This window comes from Artibeus jamaicensis, unplaced genomic scaffold (genome assembly GCF_021234435.1).
Source record: "Artibeus jamaicensis isolate MK-2021 breed Jamaican fruit bat unplaced genomic scaffold, CSHL_Jam_final contig_1028, whole genome shotgun sequence".
NCBI lineage: Eukaryota > Metazoa > Chordata > Mammalia > Chiroptera > Phyllostomidae > Artibeus > Artibeus jamaicensis.
In genome coordinates this window covers 2,247,839-2,270,194 of record NW_026521201.1, presented here as the reverse complement: position 1 = coordinate 2,270,194, position 22,356 = coordinate 2,247,839, and the positions used below count along the sequence as shown (strand labels likewise).

At 45.3% G+C, this 22,356-nt stretch overlaps 2 protein-coding genes across 7 annotated transcripts in view; one reads left to right on the top strand and one right to left on the bottom strand.

Annotated features, from left to right (window-relative positions):
• Nucleotides 1-1,284, top strand: part of CEP83 (centrosomal protein 83) — a 142,706-nt gene extending 141,422 nt beyond the window's left edge. For all 6 annotated transcript variants that reach the window (XM_053662186.1, XM_053662199.1, XM_053662194.1 and 3 more), the window contains one exon: nucleotides 626-1,284. In XM_053662186.1, the coding sequence (XP_053518161.1) occupies nucleotides 626-730 (105 nt within the window). In that variant the 3' untranslated portion in view covers nucleotides 731-1,284. The remainder of the gene's footprint in view (nucleotides 1-625) is intronic.
• Nucleotides 1,285-1,933: 649 nt separating this feature from the next.
• PLXNC1 (plexin C1) overlaps nucleotides 1,934-22,356 on the bottom strand; it is a 150,353-nt gene continuing 129,930 nt past the window's right edge. Inside the window, exons 24-31 of the mRNA XM_037141912.2 lie at nucleotides 14,614-14,668; nucleotides 12,333-12,364; nucleotides 12,135-12,242; nucleotides 10,556-10,719; nucleotides 8,517-8,664; nucleotides 5,743-5,883; nucleotides 5,563-5,637; nucleotides 1,934-4,383 (exon numbers count right to left, since the gene is read on the bottom strand). Of these exons, the coding sequence (XP_036997807.2) occupies nucleotides 4,279-4,383; nucleotides 5,563-5,637; nucleotides 5,743-5,883; nucleotides 8,517-8,664; nucleotides 10,556-10,719; nucleotides 12,135-12,242; nucleotides 12,333-12,364; nucleotides 14,614-14,668 (828 nt within the window). The 3' untranslated portion in view covers nucleotides 1,934-4,278. The remainder of the gene's footprint in view (nucleotides 4,384-5,562; nucleotides 5,638-5,742; nucleotides 5,884-8,516; nucleotides 8,665-10,555; nucleotides 10,720-12,134; nucleotides 12,243-12,332; nucleotides 12,365-14,613; nucleotides 14,669-22,356) is intronic.

Sequence of the window (22,356 nt, the reverse complement as noted above, 5' to 3'; positions counted from 1 at the left end):
AATCCTAATGAAAAATGCTTTGAGGAAAGGTACTATTATTTCAAATTTACAGATTATAAAACTGAATCAGAGAGGGGAAGTGACTTCCCTAAGTTCATAACTGATAATTGACAGGGTTGAGTTTCAACCTGTATCTGTCTGATTCTAAAACCTGGGCTAATTCTCTACAGTATGAAGTCCTTGAGATATTGAAGGAATCAGATTGGTTGGATGATTTTCAGAAGATGAACTATTAATAAGTAATTACATTTTATAATGCTGTAAGACTTTAGTCACTGCACTGAATCTCAGACCAAGTGTTTTCTTTATAATAAACTATTAAACTCCAGTCTTGCTGGAAAGTTGTCATGTAAGTGTACCTATAGGCCCTGCATGATTGGTTTCTAATTCCCTTCCTGGTGAATCTTACTCCGCGAGAAGGACAGACCTGTGGTTTGCTCGAGGCGGGAGCGGGAGGCAGGACGGCGGCAGGCGGAGCGGCGGTGCGGCCGTGCTCTCGGACCGCCCAGTGACAGAGGACCCAGGCTGCTGCCCAAGTTATTTTTCCAGTTTTTCTAAGTCTCTTTCTCTGAGCCTTTTCTGTGGTTTTTTTTTTTTTTTTTACCTCTTTTTCTGTGCTTTTAAGGAGGAACAGCATCAAAGGGAACTGTCTCTACTTCGGAAAAGACTAGAAGAACTAGAAACAACACAAAGAAAACAACTAGAGGAACTCGGGCCACCTGGGGAATGATGTGTTTCAGAAAAAGATCAAAAGGAATGAATCAGTGACTCAATAAAGCTTGAAGTTTTAACCCATGTGGCAATTTAGATACTTTATTACTGTTGGCCAAAACCCTCGAGTTTATCTCAAGAAAAGGTGACTGACAGCTGTGTGCTGTATTGTGTTAGAATCACACTAACAACAAGTGAAGCATGAACACAGATTCAGAGACGTTTAGAGTATTTATGGACAGCCCTTTGAGAATGTCAAAAAATAAAAGGAATATATTTACTTAGGGAATCAAATTTTAAAATTATTTTATTACTTTTACTTGCTTGAATTTTGCTGTTGTCTTGCCTGAAATACGCCCGTGTCAAACGAAGTCCTTCTTCCTCTTCTTTGAGATGCTTGGCAATAATGGGGTCAGTAAACATTTTCCAGTTTACTGTGTGAGAGTTATAAACCTCTAGTTCTTGAAAAAAAGATGACAGTTTAAAGATCAGCATAAAAATACAACTTAAAGATATCTAAAATCTCTGTGCACATAATTTATTAAAGAGCTTAATAAATATTTTTTATCTAGATATATGGTCTTGTGTCTGATTTTTCAACCATACAGGCTATATTTAGCAATGTAGAAGATCTCACTGATTTTGACTTTTAAATTAGACCTAACAGAAAATAACAAAGTACAAATAATTAAATCCTGTGGCTTTATAAGACAAAAGGTCACTGCTGTAAAACTTGAACCCAGTGGGGGCCCTTTAGAAGTATTGTTGGTACTTAACTCTTTGCCTCCCACTGCTGTGCCTCTACCCAAATTCCTATCAATGCCTTGTTTCTGTGCATCCCTGAGTATGTTATCATTTGCTTTTTTGTGTAACATCATCTTTTAAAGGAGTTCTGCTGGAATAACTTCACGTCCACAAGGCAAAGCTGGAGTTGCCGAACCAACTGAAGTGTCCATTGTCCGGGAGTCTTCCCCGTCAAGAGTCTGAGGTGACAGTGGGGCCAGCAGTGCAGCTGAGCAGCCCTCGGCGTCATTTAGGGGACACTGACTTCACTCCCTGCATAGTGAAGCTGCTCACTCACACAGAGTGCACACCTGAAAAACACGTCAGGTTCTCTGGACCCATTTTGAACTAAAAACAAAACAAAAAACAACAAACCTATTAAGTAGAAAATTGGAAGGAAAAAAAGGCAAGAATAGTCCATATTTACATCAAAATGTTTATTTTTTGGATATAGACATTTAAAACATTCATCTCCAAGAACAGCTTCAATCAGGTATACAATAAGAAATAGACTTTAAATCTCTAATACAGAAAAGTTAACAGAATTTTTAAATGCTGCTGTAGACACTAGTGTTAGGGAAAAAAAAGTTTATAAATGGTTTTGCACCAAAAAATATGCAAAGAAACTTGAAACTCTAAATTGTTTGCCATTTGTTTCTCTGGTTGCTATTTAATATGGACCCAGTGACTGATTGTCTTCGGCACACATCGAATTTGGCCATTTACTGCGTTTGACTAATGGGATCCAAAATGTGATCTAGATAGTGCTTTTCACTGGAGGATTGACAAACACGCTACATATATTAGTGATTCTTCACACCACCTCAGTGAGGTAGGCTAAAAAGAAATATTACACAGAAATTGAGGCACAAAGAGGTAAGTGACTTGCCCAAAGTTCCCAGCAGCACAGTCCCTGGAAGAGGAGGTAAGTCTCCACACAGGACTCATGTGCCACAGAGCTGGACGGGGACACCCTCATGGAGCTTTTACAAAATACTCAGAGAAAGCTGTAGCTCTTCCTTCAAGTTTTCCTAACATTTCTGTACCCTAAAGAAGGGGAAGTCTTTTGGGCAACTCTCCTACCGTTGGCTCTCAACTCTCCTACGGTTTGTTCTCTTCTGCACACCTTCACATCAAGACTGCAGCAGCCTTGGGTGGGGGCCAGACCTCTCACCCTAACACTTACTCGTAAGTCACCTATTTGGTAGTATTTTTGAGGTGTGTCCATTGGTCGAAAGCGATGGGATCGGGAAGGTACCTGTAAGGGCATAACTGCTTTTTTTCTCTGTTCGGTTGGTTGAGGTGTCACCTCTCACTTCTTACCAGATACCGAGGAGCAAAAGAAATTGCATTTATCCAAGACAAATTCACGTTTAAATCCTGATATCCCGTACAGTGTTGGTAAGTTATTTTAAGGAACGTGTGATCAATGTTTTATTTGCTACTTGAAAAAAATGACTTTCCTCAAACTGGGATTGGGAGCACCAAGAACAAAAGGTGCCACAAGGAAAGTTTGACAGTTGCTAAGTATGCTTTTGACTTCTGATTGACTAGAAGGAAACCACAGTGGTATTAAAATTGGTCATGAGCAGCAAAATTTCAGGAATAAAAAAACCAGCAATAAAAAGACTACTGTATAAGAAATTCTTTTAAAAAAAAAGGCATGAATAAGATGAGTATTTTTAATTTTCCTTGTGAGGAATACTTTCAAAAAGTACAGAGTAAGACTAAGATACCAAGTTTTATACTAATATTTTTCAGGCCTTGGGCCTCAAATATATATATTCATATATAATACTCCAGTGTGAACAGCAATTTCATGAAATGTAAAATGTATCTTTTTTTTAATCACACACAAGTATTTATAACCACAGGATTGATTCACCAGAACTCTAAAGCAAGAAGACTCCAGGATAGAAATGTAGGATTAGGGGAGTGAGTTACTGCTCCACAAGTCTGATCAAAGTTTTTAGACAGAAATGAACTCAAGATTTTTTTTAACACCCATCATGTCCATTATCAAATGCAATCAGTTTGAAAAAGTAAAGTGAAAGGAAGGAACATAACCCTAAGACAAAGTGTCTGGATCAAACATTGTGCATTTAAATAAAGCCTACTCACTCTCCTTGCTTTAGAGCCCGCTAGTGAAATGGAGGTGAGTGATGGAGTGCAGTTGGCGACCACTGAAAAACACGAGCCCTTTCAACAATGTTGCAACACTGTTAGTTTTTGGTTTAAAAACACATACACACACTCACAAATGCTAAGTGTACACACTACCAAATTCTGCTGTCGACTTTTCCAAGAACTACTATGGAACGTTTTGCTGCTGCAAATCCTCAAGGTTGCCCTAACACCTCCGCCTTGTTTCCAAATGACTCGCTTCACATTTTGTTTCGTCACTGGCAGCGTCCCTTTTCTGCAGAGGTGCGGTGTAGTCACAAGTGCTACCTAGCTGTAGTTTTCAAACAAAACCACTTACATCATTGTGCTTAAGTGGAGACTGTAGTTACAATACCGACACTTGCTTACTGGCCCTGTATTCTCTGTAAACAAGGAGGCTGTCTGCAACAACCACTTCAACTCTATTTACAAAAGGGTTCCCACACTATACACACAGGCACAGTAGTAAGCTGTGCATGTGCCTTGGTCTCTTACAGACAGTGCTCAAAGTGGAACCTATGTGCAAACTTTAAAAATTAACGGTGCAGAGTAGCTCGAGCAGCCATTTTGCTCTCAAGTCGTCTGAAGAACTTTGCCAGATTAAGCCAGGCCCCAGAGTGCTCACATCCACTTGCATTTCTTCTTTTCGTCAAATAAGACTCTTACATGCAAGAGTTGTTTCTGAGCTTCTTCCAGCCCTCGTTCTCTTTCTAGTTTATTTAGAATCTGTTGACAATTAGAACAGTTATTTTAGATACTGTGGTTTTAGCATTACAATTCTTTTTTTTTTTTTTTTTTTGCATTCCTGATGCTGTGAGTGGTAAACTGAAGCAGATGTCATCATTTTCTTTGATCATTTACATACTCATTTTGCAAGTTGTTTTGTTAAGTCATTATCACAGGATCAACACTTTGGCTTCAAATAGAAGCTTGCAAGAAATACCAACTGTTTGCTTACAAATATGGGGCCACACCTCCAAGGCCCTGTTTTGTGCATTATGTCACAGCCATTCCAAGCACAGCAAGCATTTTTGGGCAGCCAGCATGCAGGCAAGTGTGTCTTCTTCAATGCAGCAGGCACAGGGGCATCCTGGTCAGAGACGACTATTTCCCTTCCCACCCCTCCCCTCCCATCCTGGGCAGTCTAGTCCCTCCTCTCCCTCTCCCTCCCCTCCCCTCCCTTCCCCAGTGCTTCCCTTCTAACCCCTGACCCCTGGAAAGAGGGATGCTTATCATGTTTAAGGAACTCATTGCCTCTACCCTACCTTAGCTCTTCACTTGATCTTCAAGTAGCAAATGGAATTGGTGAGCTATTCTCACCATTGACATGGATAGCCTGTCCCAGCATGACTGAGTGGGGGGAATCAGGGAAGGGGGAATTAACATATATTTGGAAACAAATATGTTAAGGCATCTGATGACTGTCTGTGTGAATTCCCAAAGAAAAAAATCCAGATTAAGAAGATTTAATCATTAAGGAGAATGGTTTATTGAAATACTTGCTTAAATTAGAAAAATGTCATTCTTTCACATAACTATTGAATACAGAATCTAGGCGATTTAACAAGCTTAGCTTTCATTTCAGCAGATTACCATCAAGCATAAGCTGGCCCCGCTTAGTAGGACCACGACTACTCATCAAAGTTAGCTTGTGTCAGTGTAGCTGTAGCCCCACTAACTCAAATGTAAATTCAGGCTGGTCCGAAAGTGGGCAACATGAAACTACAAAGGGGCGGCAGCCAACTGCAGGGTCTGGCTGGTGCCAGGATCCCCCAGCAGGCACGCTGGCCTCCCTCTTCCGGCCGTCTGCGGTGCCAGAGTTGTCCTGAGACCTACAGAATGCTTTCAGCCAGTCCTGGTAACTGAGTCATACCCACTTTTTTAAGGGTCATGTAAAAATCTTACCTCATCAAAATATTTTACGATGTATTTGTAGATTTCTGTCAAGGCCACTTCTTCATTAAATTCATTTTCATGTTTCTTAAAAAAAAAAAAAAAAAGAAAGTCTTGTTGAGAGATTCTGAAACAACTTCTTTAAAAAAAAAAAAAGGAACTGAAGATTTTATTTCTACTTTCCAACCATACCTTAGATTCCTGAGTTAAGAATTCTTCCATTTCTGAAGATGACAATGGAGGCAAATCCCTGATTGCTTTGTAATAAGATTTCACTTCCTCTTTGTAGGTTGGGATATCCTTGGCATAGAGAAGTTTATTAGTTGGTGCTTCCTATAAAAAAGGAGAGAGGGAAAGAGAAAGAGGAAGAAGAAAGCAACCACCACCGAAGGGGTGAAGGGACCAGGGAATTCGGCACACCACCGATGTAGCCGAGCCCCTCCCCCCCCACCGCCTCCTGCACGAGGCTTCTGCAGGCAGCAGGCCTTCAAAAATGTGCACTGGGTGACTGACTGCCACCCAGATACTTCTGGTGAGTCACTGTTATTTTCAGGCAGATTAAATGCTAATACATTCTGCCTTCCTCTCATAAAAGAACTAAAATTATTATTTTGCATGATCTGAGTTACGGTAACAATGGAGCTTATTTCAATCATACTTCATTACTAATAGCTGTAAAAAGCCTGAATTAAAACATTTGCTCTCATCCTCACCCACCCTCGAATTCTGGCATTTCTAAAAGATGTGACCGTAGGTCTGAGTGAACCCTTCTTATAACCGTGGAAGTGGTGAGTGGCTGGCCGTGGCCTGTCCTGTTTAACAGATTGTAAAGCTCTCCCACTGCCCTCAGGGAAGCGCCTGGTCAGTTCCATAGGTGGATCTGGTGCTGATTTTGCAAAAGTTCCCTGAATGTCTTCATGCAATTATTACACTGATATAATTAGAAAGTAAGTGATTTTAGTTTAAGTCATGATTTTTCACAAAAGTTAAAAAAGAAAATTCTTCTCAAGGGACATAAGTCAGTAATAAGGGCTAACATCCCAATACGTTTGAAAATGTATCGATGGCTTGAATGGCTGTATCATTGGCTTGATGCGTGAATCATCCCTATACTGAGATTCTTTTTCACTTGTGAAGTTTAAGTAGAACCCACAAATCATACAATCACTCATTAAAGATTTTTGGGGGCAGGCAATGGGGGTAAAAGGATGAGGGATAATGGGACCTGCTCTTTAGAAGCTTATGCTCTGTGGTCGAGGAGACAAACACACGGTGCTTACTTGGAGACCTGTAATTAGAGGCAGGGTGAAGAGTAACGGAAGGGACTGTAGAATTGGGGGAATCAGGGATTGTAGTAGCTTTTTCTGGTCTTAGGCAAGATTTGTAACCTCTTAGAACATCAATTTTCTCATCTATAACATGAGGGTGATATTAACTACCTTATGTGGTTCTTGTGAGCATTAATTGAAATATACCGAGAACATAGTAACCCGTAAACCAAGCCAACTTTTACTCTGAGTAAATAAAACATTTAAGTGGCTTTCAATGTGTTACCTGCTAGAAAGAACTTTATTGGTCAAATGAAGAAAGTCTGTGGGGACTACCTCAGGGCGAAGGTCACCGAGTAGGGATGCTGAGGCCGATCTGAGTCTCCCACAGTTGCTGGTACACATTAAGAAGCCATGTTGGATGAGTGACATGTTTGTGGGTGAATGAATAAGTATGATTTTACTCAGGTGTGTCATGAGAGAGGAAAGAGATGAGCAAAGGGAGATGATACAAGTTCATGGTAGACTGGGAAAAGTAAAAGTAAAAGCGGTAGTACAGAAGGGGTGTGGGGTTGCAAAAAAATGATGAGGCCAGAAAAGAGACTTGACGCGCACTCAGAAAGGGCTGTGGTGGGTAATGGGAGGTATGTACAATGTTTTAAGCAGGAGACTGACAAGATTTGATTTGTGTTTTGGAGAGAGAACATGAGACACTGAAGAGGGAACGTTGGGGAGTCGAGATGGACAGAAGGGGCAAGGCCACCGGTCAGGTGGCAGTCAACCCAGTGGAGAGGGGAGGAAAGGAGAGGACAGAGGGATGAGAAGGAAGGGACAGACGTTTTCGAGACCGAAGTGAGCAGTAACCAACGGGGGCAGAGGCTGGCGGAAGGAACCTCTTCCTTCATGAGGGAGGAAAGAGGAGGAGTCAAGACTCTACTCTGAGAGACTAGGCAACTTTAGAAAGACAAAAGTGAAAAACGGGCTTGTCTTGAAGAAATGGGGTGATGGCGAGTCTAGATCAAGACCAGGAGTCAATCTGGTCTTAATCGATCTCACTACGCTGCAGGCACCCCCAAAACCCTTCTGCCTGAAAGACACCGCTTGGCTTCGACAGACTTTCTGAAGTCCATTGGCTACAGACTGCGCAGTTTAGTAGATTGTGGAGTGCCCAAACGGGACCAAAACATCCCTCTCAAAGTTTGCTATGCATTTTCGTCTTTCTTTGCTTTCTTAGGCTTTTGCTCAGCAAAGAAAAACCACAGTAAAAACAATATTGATGTTTTGATTATAAACTGACAAACTGGTAGTGGCTGAAATCTTAGGTGAGACTTTCTTCCGCAAAACAATTTGTTATATTTAAGTAAATTTTGAGGGGGGGATATTCAGATGGAATTAATTTAGGCCAACTTTAGTAGTTTTATACTTTGAATTTATAGTTTATTAGTGTCTGCAGAATGTTTTCTATTTTATGGTAAAGAGTTCTGCAATAGGGTGAGTATAATAATCAACTATTTTGATTTTCCCTTAAAAAACTAGATTAAAATAGAAATAAGACAGATTTTAAAGAAAAACAAATTTTCAGTGACGTAATTGACTATTTCTTTTTAGCTGGTGTAATCCTGACCAATTGTTTATTATTTGAATATTTACAAGAAAGAGTGCTTCGGACTCATACAAGAAAACTGGAGCTGGCCTTACCTTCCCCAGCTGCTGCTCCGTGAGAGAAAACGCGTCCATGAACGCCTGGGCGATCACTGATAAACAGCCATCGATGTGCGGCGTCTTCTTAATGTCGAAGACAAACTGTGGGTTCTTCAGGATGTTTACCCAGAAGCGAAGAGGAAGGCTGTTCCGAGAGACAGAAATGTCTTTTCAGATATGGCCATTCCTGGGACACGGATGCTGTGTTCATCAGTTTGTAAAGCGTGCGTCTGCCCTCATTACTGAAGTGTGCAGGTCTGCTTTGCCAGCCATACCAAGCAACAGATGGCAGCATCGTGCAGAACAAGGAAGGGTTAAACTGGCGGAGCACTGGGAGGGAGGGCAGGAGAAATCTGAAGGTGGCCACTGACGAGACACAAATTTTCTCCAGAGAGTCCTAGGTTATATTAGATGATGATTACCAATGAGAACAGCTCAGCCAATCTTGAGAATGTAACCTCTTCTCACTCCAAGTGTTAGACCCTGGCCTAAGCCACCATCTTGTCCCAGCTTCTGCCAGCTCAGTCTCTCACAACTACTAGCAACCCTCTCGACATACAATTAGATCCTGTCCCTCTGCTCAGAACTGGGCTCTCCGTTTTCCTGCCAATAAAACCCTTCCCGATCAGGCCTGGGCCCTCACCTTCTGCTCTTTGCCGGAGTCCTAATCCCACCGGCCCCCTTGCTGTTCTCCGTGTGTTCCAGGCACACATGCGCCTCAGGACTTCTGCTTTTGTTGCTTCAGTTGCTGAAACTGCCTTGCCCCAGACAGTTCCATGGTTTATGGCTTCACTTCTTTAAATACCTGGCTCACATGTCATCTCCGTGGGGCTTCTGACCACCTGGTCCTGTCCCTCTCTGTCCTCTTTTCCCACTTTGTCCACTGCACCGATCACCTTCTAATCTACTACGGTTTACTTATTTGATTTATTGTCTGTTTCCACCTATTAAAGCGCAATCTCTGTGAGAACATGGATTTTTGTCTGTTTAGCTCATTTCTACATCTGCAGCATCTAGTAGTAGTTGGCACATAGTAGGTATTCAAATAAATATTTGAATATGAACTTGCAGAACAGTCCAAGTCCTTTCATAATCTACTTTGCCACTCTGACCTAGCTACTACCCCCGTCAGATGGCCACCAGGCCTCTCAATAGCCCCGCTGAGCAGACTGTGCCTGCTCAGATGCCACGGTCTCGGTGCGGGAGCTGCAGGGCCCGGAGCACAGGAGGGGGGAGAGCCCTGGTGGGGCTGGGACAGACTAGGATTAAACGGGAGATGGTCAGACCCAGACCCCTGGAATTTCAGCTTTTAATCCTTATTTTAAATGGTCTGGCTAACCTTAATGCTCGGGAGGGCTTGAGCTTGCACTGAGGAGTTCTAGTAATTACAGCGTAACTCTGAGTCCTATTCTGCTCACGTACAAAGAACATTTCAAATAGAGGTAATGAGCTATGTTTCCCTCCTGAGGAGAAATTTAGAATAAATTTGGATGCCTTGCCTTGCCTTAGCTTAAGGTAAAATGTTAAAAAACTAAGTAAAGCACAATCCTTTGGCTCATTCTCATGGAATCTGAGTATGGCATTTGACCAAATAAAAGCAGAAATTTCTATAGAGAATCGGACTGAATATAGAAAGCTTGGAAATTGCAAAATGATTAATTCTCTGAAGGACATATCTAATAGAAAACTATTCTCTAATAGAAAACTGTATGATAAAACCACAAAATATAGTTAATTTCTCATCTTTTCTGGTCAAGCTAAACTTGTTTTAACATTCTAAAGAAAGTCTTTTTCATGCATTAAATATAACACTTTATTTTAACTTAAGGAATAGGAAGCTCTGCATAAGAGTAGTTTTGTTTATTGTTTAAAATAGTAACAGCAAGAAACCACTTTGACAGGGTAGCTTACGAACCATAAGGCCCCGACATGGGGATAAATGAAGACTCTGTAACCGCTGTGTCCTCCTCCTCGTAGTTAAGAGTCTGTCCCCGGGGCTCGGACACAGTCAGTACTCACCTAAGGTTTGTTCTCACCTGTTCGTTTTCCAAATGTGTACGACATCAGGATCTGTGATTTTTTTGTTTTCGGCCTGGGCATCCAAAAAGTCAAAAAAGTACTTTATGGCAAATGGGGCCCTGCTGTTGGGTAAACTCCAAATGCTTCTAAAAAGTTTTTCCAGCACAGAATGAATTGCCACCTGAAAGACACAGAACGTCAGACTTGGGAGATTAAAACAAATTGGGTATTGGTTTTGAAAACATGATGGAAATTCAAATCCAAGTTCAGAGAAAATGTGCAGAATGGAGAAAAACAAGCTGAAGAAAAAGCATATACAATTTTCTGACGAGGCCAGCACTCAGCGTGGGCCAGTGGGCCTGAAAATGCAGGCCCGGGTTCAGATTTGGTTCAGAGCGTCTCGCTGATAAACTCTGTGTAGTCACGAGGAACGATATAGCCTGGAAAACTCAGCAAAGAACATGCCAGGGCAGGGCTTATACATAAACCAAGAAGCCACGGATGTTTGGCTCGCACTCATCACGTGCGGCCTGAAGCACTGAAGTGATGTTGCTCTGTTCCCAGGATTTTTCCTGTTGCGTATATTTCTATGATGGTGTTTCACTGTGTACTATCCAAAGCATCTGAGTGTTTTCTAAAAACCAAATAGGCAGAGCTCTGTGGCACAGATGAGAAAATCAAGAGGCTCGGTCTGTCCTCTACCCACTGAACAAATCAACTAAACGCCATGCAGGCATTCTGCTGCCCCTGGGAGAAGCCCGTCAGCAGGAGACCAGCAGGTGCAGGTAATAGCATTTATACTGCTAGTCATTTCGTGGACTGGGGGCGGGGGGGGATCACCACAGACTTCTGTTAATCCCACTAAAAGCCAGGTAAAGTGAGATCTGCTCCCAATTTAGTATTCCACTGACTCTCACAAGTAACACTTTTATATGTGAACAGAATTCTTTTTTTTTTTAATATTTATTTATTTATTTATTTATCTTTAGAGGGGAAGGAGAGGGGGAGAGAAAATCAATGTATGGTTGCCTCTAGTGCGTCCCCTGCTGGGAACTGGCCTGCAGGGAACTGGCTTGCAACCCAGGCATGTGCCCTGACTGGGAATTGAACCACAATCCTCTGGTTCGCAGACCTGCGCTCAATCCACTGAGCTACACCAGCCAGGGCTGTGAACGGAATTCTTAATTTTAAAATGAAAAAAAAAAAAAAATCAGTGAGGTTTCTAGTCACTGATTCCCCCCCCTTCATTTTATTTGCAATTCAAAGAGGGAGTTTTATTGCTCATTCATAATAACAAAAAAAGGAGTAATTACACTGTCAACCTAAAAAATAGTGAAGTGGTGGCTAAAGGAATGGGGAACAATATTAAATCCCTGATCTGAAGTGTTACAGTAGAAATTTGAAAAGTGCTGTTATCTCTGCAGTTTACAAAGAAGAAGAAGAAGGGGGTAGGAAATGTTTACAATTTAAAGTTTCATTTTGCTTCCCTAGAGGGTACAAGGGATCTGTAACATTCTCGCAGTTCAGTGGAAATTAAGTGGAACACATTGCACCCCCCAGGGCAGCCACAAAAGCCGCCCGGGACAGGAGGCGCACCTTGGTTGACAGCAGCTTTGTCAGATACATTTCTTTTACTTTGAACTTGTGCTTCCCCCGATGTCTCTTGCCTTGCACATCTTGGAATGCTTCCGAATCTGGTAAAATCTAAAGGAAGCCAGAGCAGAAGTGTTACCCAGGGAGACCGTTCATGCTGCAGAAGGCGTCCAATGCAGCTGTGAGCACAGCCGAACTCACCAAATGGCAGTGGTCGTCGGAGTACTCCACATCTGAGTGCCAGACCGGGGGAGAGAAAACAGCCCATTAAAAACAGACCACGGACTAATCTGCCTTCTCATAAAATGCCCCGTGTGTGCCAAGAAGAGGCGACGTGAGCTCTTCATAGCTGCACTTCCCCTGCTGCTATGTCTTAAGGTCTTAAAAACAGTGTGAAGACTGGGCTAGGGACTGGGGTGGGAAGCAGTTCCCTGTCCCTGGAAGTGTGAAAACTTGCGGAAATACCCCCTACCGATCATTATCAAATACACCCAGAGCACCCACTGTGTCCCACAGGCTACGGGGCATCCAACAGGGAAACAGACCTCATTCTCGCCCTAATGGACTTGACATTCTAGTCAATGAGAGAATATCATACCACTGATTACACAATTATTTAATTACAACTGTGATAAAGATTGTAAAGAAGAATTATATTCCAAGAAAGTATCTAACAAGGGACTGACCTAGTCTGGGAGGTTTCCCTGAGGAAAGGATGTTGGAGCTGAACCTAAATGAATGGATAGTTAGCCAGGCAAATGGAGGAGGGGAAACAGGTGCAAAGGTGGTACGGTGAGAAGGGCAGTGAGGTGGGGCCTGTTGAGCAAGTGGGAGAGTAGCAGGGAGAGACGGTATCCTGCAAGAAACGTGGCTGAAAAGGGAGTGACGAGTGGAGGCAAGAGAGAGGTTTACTTTTTTTTTTTTTTTTTTTGAAGATGAGAGACTAGAACGTCTTGAAATGCTCATGGGAAAAAATACAGTAGCTGAGGGAGGGAAAGTGCAGGCGACAGGGGAGATTACTAGTGGTGTATGAATGCCCGGAGGGTGGGAACAGAGGGTGGGCACAAAGTGCAGGCAGAGGCGGGCCTTGGGTGGGAGGAAGGGCAGCCCCGGGAGTGGGGGAGACCAGGAGGAAGAGCTGGGCCGATGCACGTCGGGTGGTGGGTTTGCTGCTGGTTGCTGAGGGAGTTCTGATTTCCGGGTTCTCATGAATTACAGGGTAAAGTCACCTGCTGATGGTCAGGAGAACTGTAAGGGTCAGGCTTTGAGGAGAGAGGGTAGGACTGTGGAGAAGGCGGCCGAGATGCCTAGAGAAACAGTGGGAGCAGGCTCAGGAAAGGCTGGCTGCTGGGTTCGCCTCGGGCTGGGTGTTTGACAGAGCTGGTGGGGAAAAAGGCCAGAGGGCAGGAGGGTGTTGAGGGTTAGCAGCAGAGTGATCAAAATAAGGGCTCTCAGCAGGGCCGGGCAGAGGGAAGCAGAGGCGCCGACTGCCTGAAGGTCCAACGAAGAGATCCAACCAAACACAAGATCCCCAAATAACGAGCTGTGCAGAAGGCTCAGTCTTTGAAGCCTGCAACACAGCTCTTCCACTCCTCATGACACAAGCACAAGTCCCCCTATGCCAGGATGACAGCCACCCTGTGCAAGGTGGCTTCTGTCACTCCAGCCCGACGTAACGATGGACGCTGTGGGGATCCCCAAACAGTGTCCTGCAACCTACCCAACTGCCGGTCTATTTCATCGGGAGCCCCACACGCCCGTTTGTTATGACCAGGTGGTAGGACCCACCAGGCTCCCTTTTAGTACAGAATCCAGGAATCGGGAATCCCCGCCTCCAACTGTGAGAGAGGGGCCCTGTCGGTGAGGCCCGGAACCTTGCTGAGGGCTGAGGCCTGTTCGTCTTGGCAGGGCTCTAATTTCTCTGGAAATGAACCTGGAACTGGGCCCAGGGATTTCTCTCAGGACACTGCCCCAGTGTTTTCAGCCATCAGGGAGGCAGAAGAGAGTTTAGAGAGTGGCCTAGTGACTTTCCCACAAAAGCTCCCTCTTTAGTTTGCCTTTTCTCCACTTTGTGGCAATGTTGCAAATGCTGTCGCTGGGAGGTCTGGGCTGCCTACCCGATTACCTTGTTTGTTCAGCACTTGCAGGGCTATATGATTATCCGCGGGCTTCCCCCACCGTGCGGGGCTCTCTCCTGTCAGCCCCAGCCTACTGAGGAGTTGGCAAGGACACAGACTCTGCCGGAGGTGAGGGCCGGTGAGAGGCAGCAACTTCCTTGGTGCTGGGTGTCTGGGCTAACCACTCTTTACAGCTTCCTGTCCTCCTTGCAGGGCTCATTCCCAGGACTAGAAACAGGCCCGAATGGCTTTTCTCTGCTTCCAGAGAACTACATGGCAACAATGCAGTCGCACCTTTCTTGAGAGGCAAAGGTGATACTTTTTAAGACTGAGTGAGAACAAAAGGTTAACATTATGTGGGTTACCTGAAGTGAAATTTGCTATCTTCTTAAAGACTTTTATAGTGGATCCATTTGATATCTGAAAGCAAAGATAACAAATACATGAGTTGTCAAAATTTCAAATATTTCTCAATATCAGGAATTAGATGGATGGCTGGATTGTACGATCTCACTTTTTAAATCAATATTTATCAGGAATTCCTGTGTTCTGGGCGCTGTGTCGGAAGGTGGAACAATGACGGTGAGGGAGACACTGTTGTCAAGGAGCCCTCCCCGCAGGGCTGAGACCGCCCAGGCAGTGCGATGCCGCAGGGCCAAGATGCTGTGGGGCCAGTGGGGCTGGTCTCCCCTGGAAGAAGGGAGGCAAAGCCGTGCTAAGATACACCTCCAGCTCCCAGAGGTTAAGAGATACTTGGGCCACCCTTGTTTCGGAGCTTCCTGTTGTGTTAGTAAGTCACTGGTCTCCACAAAGCTGGTGTCTGGCTGCAACACAACCGTTCCCTTTTAGGTGTGTGCCCAGCAGAATCCAGCACACAGCCTGAGAGTGTGCTATTTGTGACTGCCGCATGCTGGAAATGACTCAAATGCATCAACAGACTACTTTGAGGTATGTTCACACAACAGAATGTTATAATGAAACAATGAAAATGAACAAATTACTTACATGCCAGGTGGATGAAACTCACAATGACGCTGAGCAAAAGAAAAGAAGCCCAACACAGAGGAATGCATACTGTGTGATTTCATTCACGTAAAACTAAAAAACCAGTCAGGACTACAGTGCCAGAGGTTTGGAGAAGGGAGCAGGGGTGCTGATCAGGAGGGCGGGGGCTTCTGGCGGCCCTAGTGGAGTGTCCTACTTCCTGGCTTGAGTGGAAGCTACAGGAGTTCCAACTCATCAGCAGTACACTTGCAGGTGTATGAATTTTGAAAAGGCAGTTTGTAAAATCATAAAAATTGCATACATTTTTAAATAAAAATTTAATTTTTAAAGGAAGGTACTTAACATTCACTGATATAAACTGTGCAGCTCAATGAATGTTCACCAAACTACATACCTGTGTAGCTACCACCCATATCAAGACATAAAACTGTATTTCAAGGTCCTGAGAAGTACTTCCACAATCCCTTTCCAGTCTATAACTACCCCTTCCTTTTTGGGCTTCCACCACTGTTAGTTGTATCTGTTCTTGAATGTCAGGTAAATGGAGTCATCAGTATATATTCTTGTGTCTAGCTTCTTAGGGTCGATACTAAGGTCTGTGATGTGTATCCAAGTTGTTGCTGCTCCCAGTACTTTGTCCCTTTTTAATTACTGTGTATTATTCCATTGCATGAACACACTACAAAGAACTGCCATACACTAGAAGGAAAGGAGTACTCACACATGCTAAATGAGAGAAGACAGACACAAAAACCACAGATGGCGCGATCCCGTGTATGAAAAATGTCCTGAACAGGCAGATTTCTACAGATGGAAAGGAGACTGCTAACTGCCTACAGCAGAGGTCGGAGGAGCGGGGGCCGGGGTGGTGGTGACTGCTAATGAGGTTGAGGCTTCTTCTTGGGGCGATGAAGATGTTCTGACAGTAGGCAGTGGTGAGCTACACCGCCGCCTACTGTCAGAGCTCGGTAAGTACACCAAAAACCTCTGAATTGTATACTTTTGAAAAGGTGATCTTTTATGGTATATAAACTATATCTCAATAGAACTGTTAAAGAATTGCCACAGGTTTAAAATGTACACGTTTGACAAATAAATGCTTTTCCCACCCTGACACACTATTGCAATGCCTGTGTGGAGTCTCTTTTGGAGATAAAGACAAGAGTTCTCACCTGAGGCCTTTGGGACAGGGAAAGCCAGAGCCAGGCCTTCCAGTGCAGCCTCCCCACCCTGCCCAGGGGAGCTGAAGGCTAAGATGCAGTGGCAGGTCTCCATCCTTGGGAGAAGCAAACTGCATTGAGGTGCTGCTCCCCAAAAAGAAGAGGCAGATCACGGGTACAGAAATCCTCACCTTCATTCTGGGATTATGCTGTTCCCACCACCCTAAAGCTCTAAGGCTGTTTTCTAATACTAATTTGGATCTGGCCTTCCCCAGTTTGCAAAAAAGTAGAAACTTAGATTTCTCTTCTGGCCTGCTGCATGTTGGCTATCAGTACGTACAAACCTCCTTAGCAAGCACAGAGGATTAAGGCCTAAAAGCCCCTTCAGGCTGCACCCACAGAGGAAGGAACACAGCGGGAGCCAGCCCTGAAGAGGCCCCAGAGCACAGCCGTCCTGCCAGCTGTGTCCAGCCAGCTGCTGAACTGGGGCCACAGGCCTCCAACTACTTGCTGGTGTTCATGACATCTTGTGGGGAGGGGGGGTCTAGGCAGGGGTGGGCTGCGGCCATCAGCCCTCTGTAAAGTGTCTTGAGCGAGGCTCTGAACTTTTACTGGGCTCTTTGACTCTGCTATTACCAAACCTCCTCTCCTTTCCCCTTGAGCCATGCATCGCTTTTCTGGCTGACTTTTCAATTTTCCTCCATATTTGATGCAATTGAACACTGTGTGCAGGCTCCCCCTTAGCAACCCTCCAACTCTGGGTTTTATGAGAATGTTAGAACATAGTTACAAAATTCTTCCCCACGAAGAGCTGGATATGATCTGTTTCTAAGCCAATAAATATCTTTTTATGAAAGGAAGCTGCGATTCATTCTGGGTAATTGTCAAAGAATGAATCCCAAATGGATCCCGTCGAGTGTTGGGCCAATACTGCTACTGTCAGATGCTTTGTTTTGCCAGAAGCGAGCACCCGTACTCTATAATCACAAACACCACGGATGGGCCCTCTGATAAGGAGCGCTGCCAAGGTTCAGATGTCTCTCCCGGAGCTGGCACCGACCCACGGCCGGTGCTGTGCGCAGGCACGGAGAGCGCGCAGGCGCGGCTTGTCCCAGGGAAATTTTACTTTGAAATTATCTCCCGAGAGCAAGTGTAAAAGCATTTCATTAGCAGATGAGTTGTGTGTTTCTGAGCAGGGGTATGTGTGAGTGCATTTCCAACTCTCGCAGCTGCTGTAGGGCTGCAGCATTTTCCCCCGTGTGATACTCCAACCTCATTGCACGGACACAAAACTAGTATATTTACAGATGTTTGGGGGTGGGGTGAGCTTCATTTTGTACTTCGCACAAGTCAGTTGCTACCAAGTTAAGGACAGAAACGTCTTTTTGAAGAGTGTCACAGAATCCAAAGTGTTAAAAATATAATGCTGTTTGTTCTACCAGAGGAGCTCCAAATGTGTTCCTAAAAGTGACTCATCAATCCTCCTGTGCTCCTGTGAGGCGGGGAGCATCCTCTGGGCGCCCACTTGAGGAATGAAAACCAAATTAAATCAAAGAAAGATTAATGTCACTGGGTGGATCGAAGGCAGGAATACTCCTCCGGCCCAGAGCAGAACTGGTCCACACGGCAATTTCAAATTAAATTCCTTCCAGTCTTGCAGAGCTCCGGGATGGGATGTGACGACAAGGCCTGGCCCCTGCTGGAATGCTGCGGAGACGAGTGTGCACTTTCCCGCCATCGAACGGGAGACACGCACACCCGTCGACAATGCAGGTCTTGAAATAAGCAGCAGCTGCACATCCTCCCAACCATTTGCAAGTGAAGGTGAGATTTCTTTGTGCTAAAATACTAACTTTATGGCCCGAGTTGAAGATAATTCCATAAAAATGGATTTTCTAGCACTATAAGGTTGAACTTATATTTAATATTATGAAACTGTCATTTTGATAGGTAAATATGATCAAATATTGATGATATCATCAATTTAGCCTAAAAGGAAAGCTGAAATTTCAGCCTAAAATTTTATGAAAATTATGAAAAATAGTCATATTTAATTATGAATAAAGACTGAAATATTTTTTCCTTAAAAGATATGAAAACACAATAATCAACATAAATCACCATGTAGAAGCCCTTGCTGGTTTCTCTCATTCTGAAAACGGTTATTATGTAAAAACAGTTCTTTTCTACTAGCATTGTGTCAGCAGCCACATGTCAATACCACTCGCCCCGTCTTCCGCCTTCGCTCTCTGGCTGACACCCCAAGGCTGGAGGCAGAGGAAATGGGGATCCTTCTCAGGGCCAACAGGGTGACCTTGCTCAGTTCTTCAGTGATGGGGGCCCAGCTCTTCAGAGCATTCTCAACAGACACATCGAATCACACGCACAGTCCTGGACAGCCAGGCCTGCGCTCTAAAGGATTCTTGAAGACACTGAAATTGCTTCCTTCTTGTGTACTTGGACTTAGCCCTGGGCCGGTCAGCAAACTCCCTGAGGACTGTGAGGGAGAAAGCTCAGCCTGTCCTCTGGGAGGCAGTCTGGCCTCCAGTGGTGAGTGTGAAATTGGGAAGCTAAGTGTACCCCATGTTCTTTTTGGGCTGGGGTTGTCTGTCAGATCTCGGATGCCTGAAAGAGACCTCCCTTCTGATGAAGGTAACTAGCATCATCTTCAAGGAGTGATGTTATAGTAGGATTAGAAATAAGGAAGTATTTTGATAAACTCACAGACATTACAGCCATCATAAGATCTGAAATTACCCAAATTACTTTTGAATGCGACATCAGAGAAGGTAACTACCAAGCGTTCTCCTAAACTGGCCCCAGCCCTGCAGCCAGGCTGCTCGGAGGCCGGGAGCACGGGCTGCAAGCCTGGTTCTGAGCAAAGGTGTCCCTCCGGCCCTGATGCAATGCCTTTGCTATCTGCTTCTGGCCTTGGGACGTCAGTGAGGAGAGCTGTGTGACCGTGGACAAATTTCTCAGCCTCCCTGTGCCTTAGGATAGGAATGACGAGGGCATGTACCTCACAGGGCTACAAGGAGGGCTGAAGGAGTCACTGTCACAGTGCCTAGAACAGTGCTCGGTACACAAGCACTCCACACATTTGTTAAATAAGCATCTGAGTCCTTCATTCTGTAAGAAATCTTTGGAGACAGTGCAATGCCTTCATTCTAGTGCCATACACGACACACCTGTATGGAAGGACCACTTACTTTTACTCAGCAGGCCCTTGGGGACATTCCTATGGGCTCTAAATGTCCTTCGAATGACAGCTTTGACATTAGCACTGACCACTTCACCTGCTATAAGGCACACTCTTCAGCAACACAACGGTTAGCTGCCCTTCAAAACTTCACAGCTCAGAGTGAGAAGTGCGATCTGTAGAGAACGCTTCCTGCCAGATCCAACACCTGCCCTACACACTTAACACCACTCCACAGCAGGCTGTGGGTGCAATAACTCGGGCCAGTAAAAGGTCACAGGGGGCGGGGGAGATGAGGGGAAGAAAGGCCTGGACCCTGAAAAACCACCCCCCAGCCCCAACACATCCACACAGCCCCAGAACACACCACGTTCCCCTCACAGCCATCACGTACACTGCAACAGCCAGTCACAGAAGCACGCAGGAGGACTTAATTATAGGGAGACAGATGCCTTTGGTTTTATGTGTTTAAAGACACCAGCTTTACTCCACTGTCTGCACAGAACAGAATGAGACCAGAGCAGAAAGCCGCCCTCCTCTGTGTTCATCTGATGGAACTGGTTGTGAGCATGAATTGGGCTCACGCATGTGACCAGTGCTGGGCACGGGCTGCTGTGTTATCATCATGGAAAGCTACCGTGCCAATGCCCAGGGTTGGCAAGCGTGCCACCATCCTGTAGGTGACAGGGCGCTGCCAGCAGTTCAGAGCTCTGGAGGCCACCTGTACCTGGCCCATGAGATGCTATATTTTTGCTGTGCTCCCTGATTCCCTGTAGAAACCTGCTCTTCAATGGACAGTAACACATTCAAAGCAGACCAGCTCCACTCTGTGTGCCCCAAGGACAGAGTGAGGAGACAAGGACAGACTCACACCCTACAACGGGGGCTGTGTTTGGGTGCTAGGAGGAACTGGCCTGGCACTAAAGATTAACTTTTAAAACCTCACGAATTAGTGCTAATTGGAGGAGGAGGATGCTGCTGAATCACTTAAAATTCTTGAGTTAGACCCCATTTTTCAATAAAATACAGGTTTTTTCTGCTTTCAAGCACTTATAGTGATTCAAACTAGGGCACTTGAGTAAATGAATATGAGTGATACTTAGCATCTTGTCTCTCCGGAGGGAGATGCAAACACTCAGGAGGAAACTGTTCTCTAACGAAAGGGCAAAAGCAGGTTTCAGCCTGGCCCTGTCAAACTACTCCCAATGTGGAAACTGCCATGTGCCACGGAACCAGGTATGGATTGAGGTGGCAGAGAGTGGTGGCTACTTTCTTCTGAGCAGTGTTTGGAAAACAGAGTATTCGAGATGGTCCAGGTATAGGACTCATGGGGCCCAGGGACCTCCCCATTTCCTTCAAACTCCCTGTTTTTTGTTTTTTTGTTTTTGTCTTATAGCTTAGCTTTGTAAATATAAGGAGAATCCTTTAAACCCTTGCATCCTAGTCTTGTCATTTATTACCACCATGTGGTAATGCTAGGGTATGAGGCCAATAAATCATTTGGATGGGAAGTGACTACAGGCTGGATTAATTTCATTATCATCCCCCAGCAGAGAGGTGTCTAGCACGGCGGACATCTCCAGCGCACACTGATGTTCTCTCTCTCTCTCTCTCTCTCTCTCTCTTTCTTTCTCTCTCTCTCTCGACAGCCTTCCCCGCCTTGCAGACAGTTGTGGTGGGCCCTCATTTTCCCTGCTGGGGTTGCTTGCCCTGTCTCCCCTTAATGGAGGTGGTAGATAATCCACCAGCTCCTTCCTTCCTTTGGGGCCCACCCCATGCCACAGAGTTGCCAGGGGACACTAAGAAACCTGACCAGGGTGCCCAGCTTTCTTCACACAGCTGAGCGTGGCAAGCACCTGAGCCGAAAGCACCAAAGGAGGGCTGTGCTCCTTCCAAACTTGCTGATACAAGTTGGCTACCAGGAGGAGGAAGTGGCTGGGGGTCTGCAACCTGAACTTCAAACTGATGCCGCAATAAGCTCCTCTCTAAGCACTTCCACCTGCTCTAATGTCCATCTCTCCACTAAATTCCTTAGAGCACAGGTGGCAAACACAAGGCCCGCAGGCCGAATCCGGCCCTCTACCTTGTTTTATCCAGCCCGCACCTTGTTTCTACCCAGTGGCAGCCCCAAGCTCTTGCTTAACTGTTAGAGTAGTTATGTTTATACAGTCCCAAAATTACATTTGGCCCTTTGAAGGCAACCTCAAGGCTGATGTGGCCCCTGGTGAAAATGAGTTTGACACCCTGCCTTAGAATACTGCTTTTCCCAGTGTGGCCCAGCAAGAGGAATACTACTGAATTTTCAGAAAGTTCCCCAGGGGCGGTCTATAATCTCCAAAACTAAGAACAACAGCTCCCTTGGCAAGATGATTCCAGGGCTGGAAGTCTGAGCTGCCCGAGGGTGAGCGCCAGAGCAAGCTGTCAATCCACAGCCTTCTTTGCGAGGAGCCTCCAGCAAAGGCTGCAGGGGCAGCGCCCGCCCAGCTGCCGCCCACAGCAGCTGTTTCCAGACTGGGTGAGAAGCCAACTCAGCCGAGCCTAAGGCTGAGGTGCTCTTTGCTCCTGGCTGTTGTCCAGAAAGCTGTGCTTGAGGGACAGTCTCCCCTTCCTCCTGGCTGAGGGGGTGCCCGGCAGGGGCCAGTGGCCTTCCTGGTGCAGACATGTCTCCCTGGGGCTTGACAGCCATGAAACAGGGGTGCCACTGACCCTCCAAGTGGCCTGGAAGCTGCTCCTCCTGTCTTCTC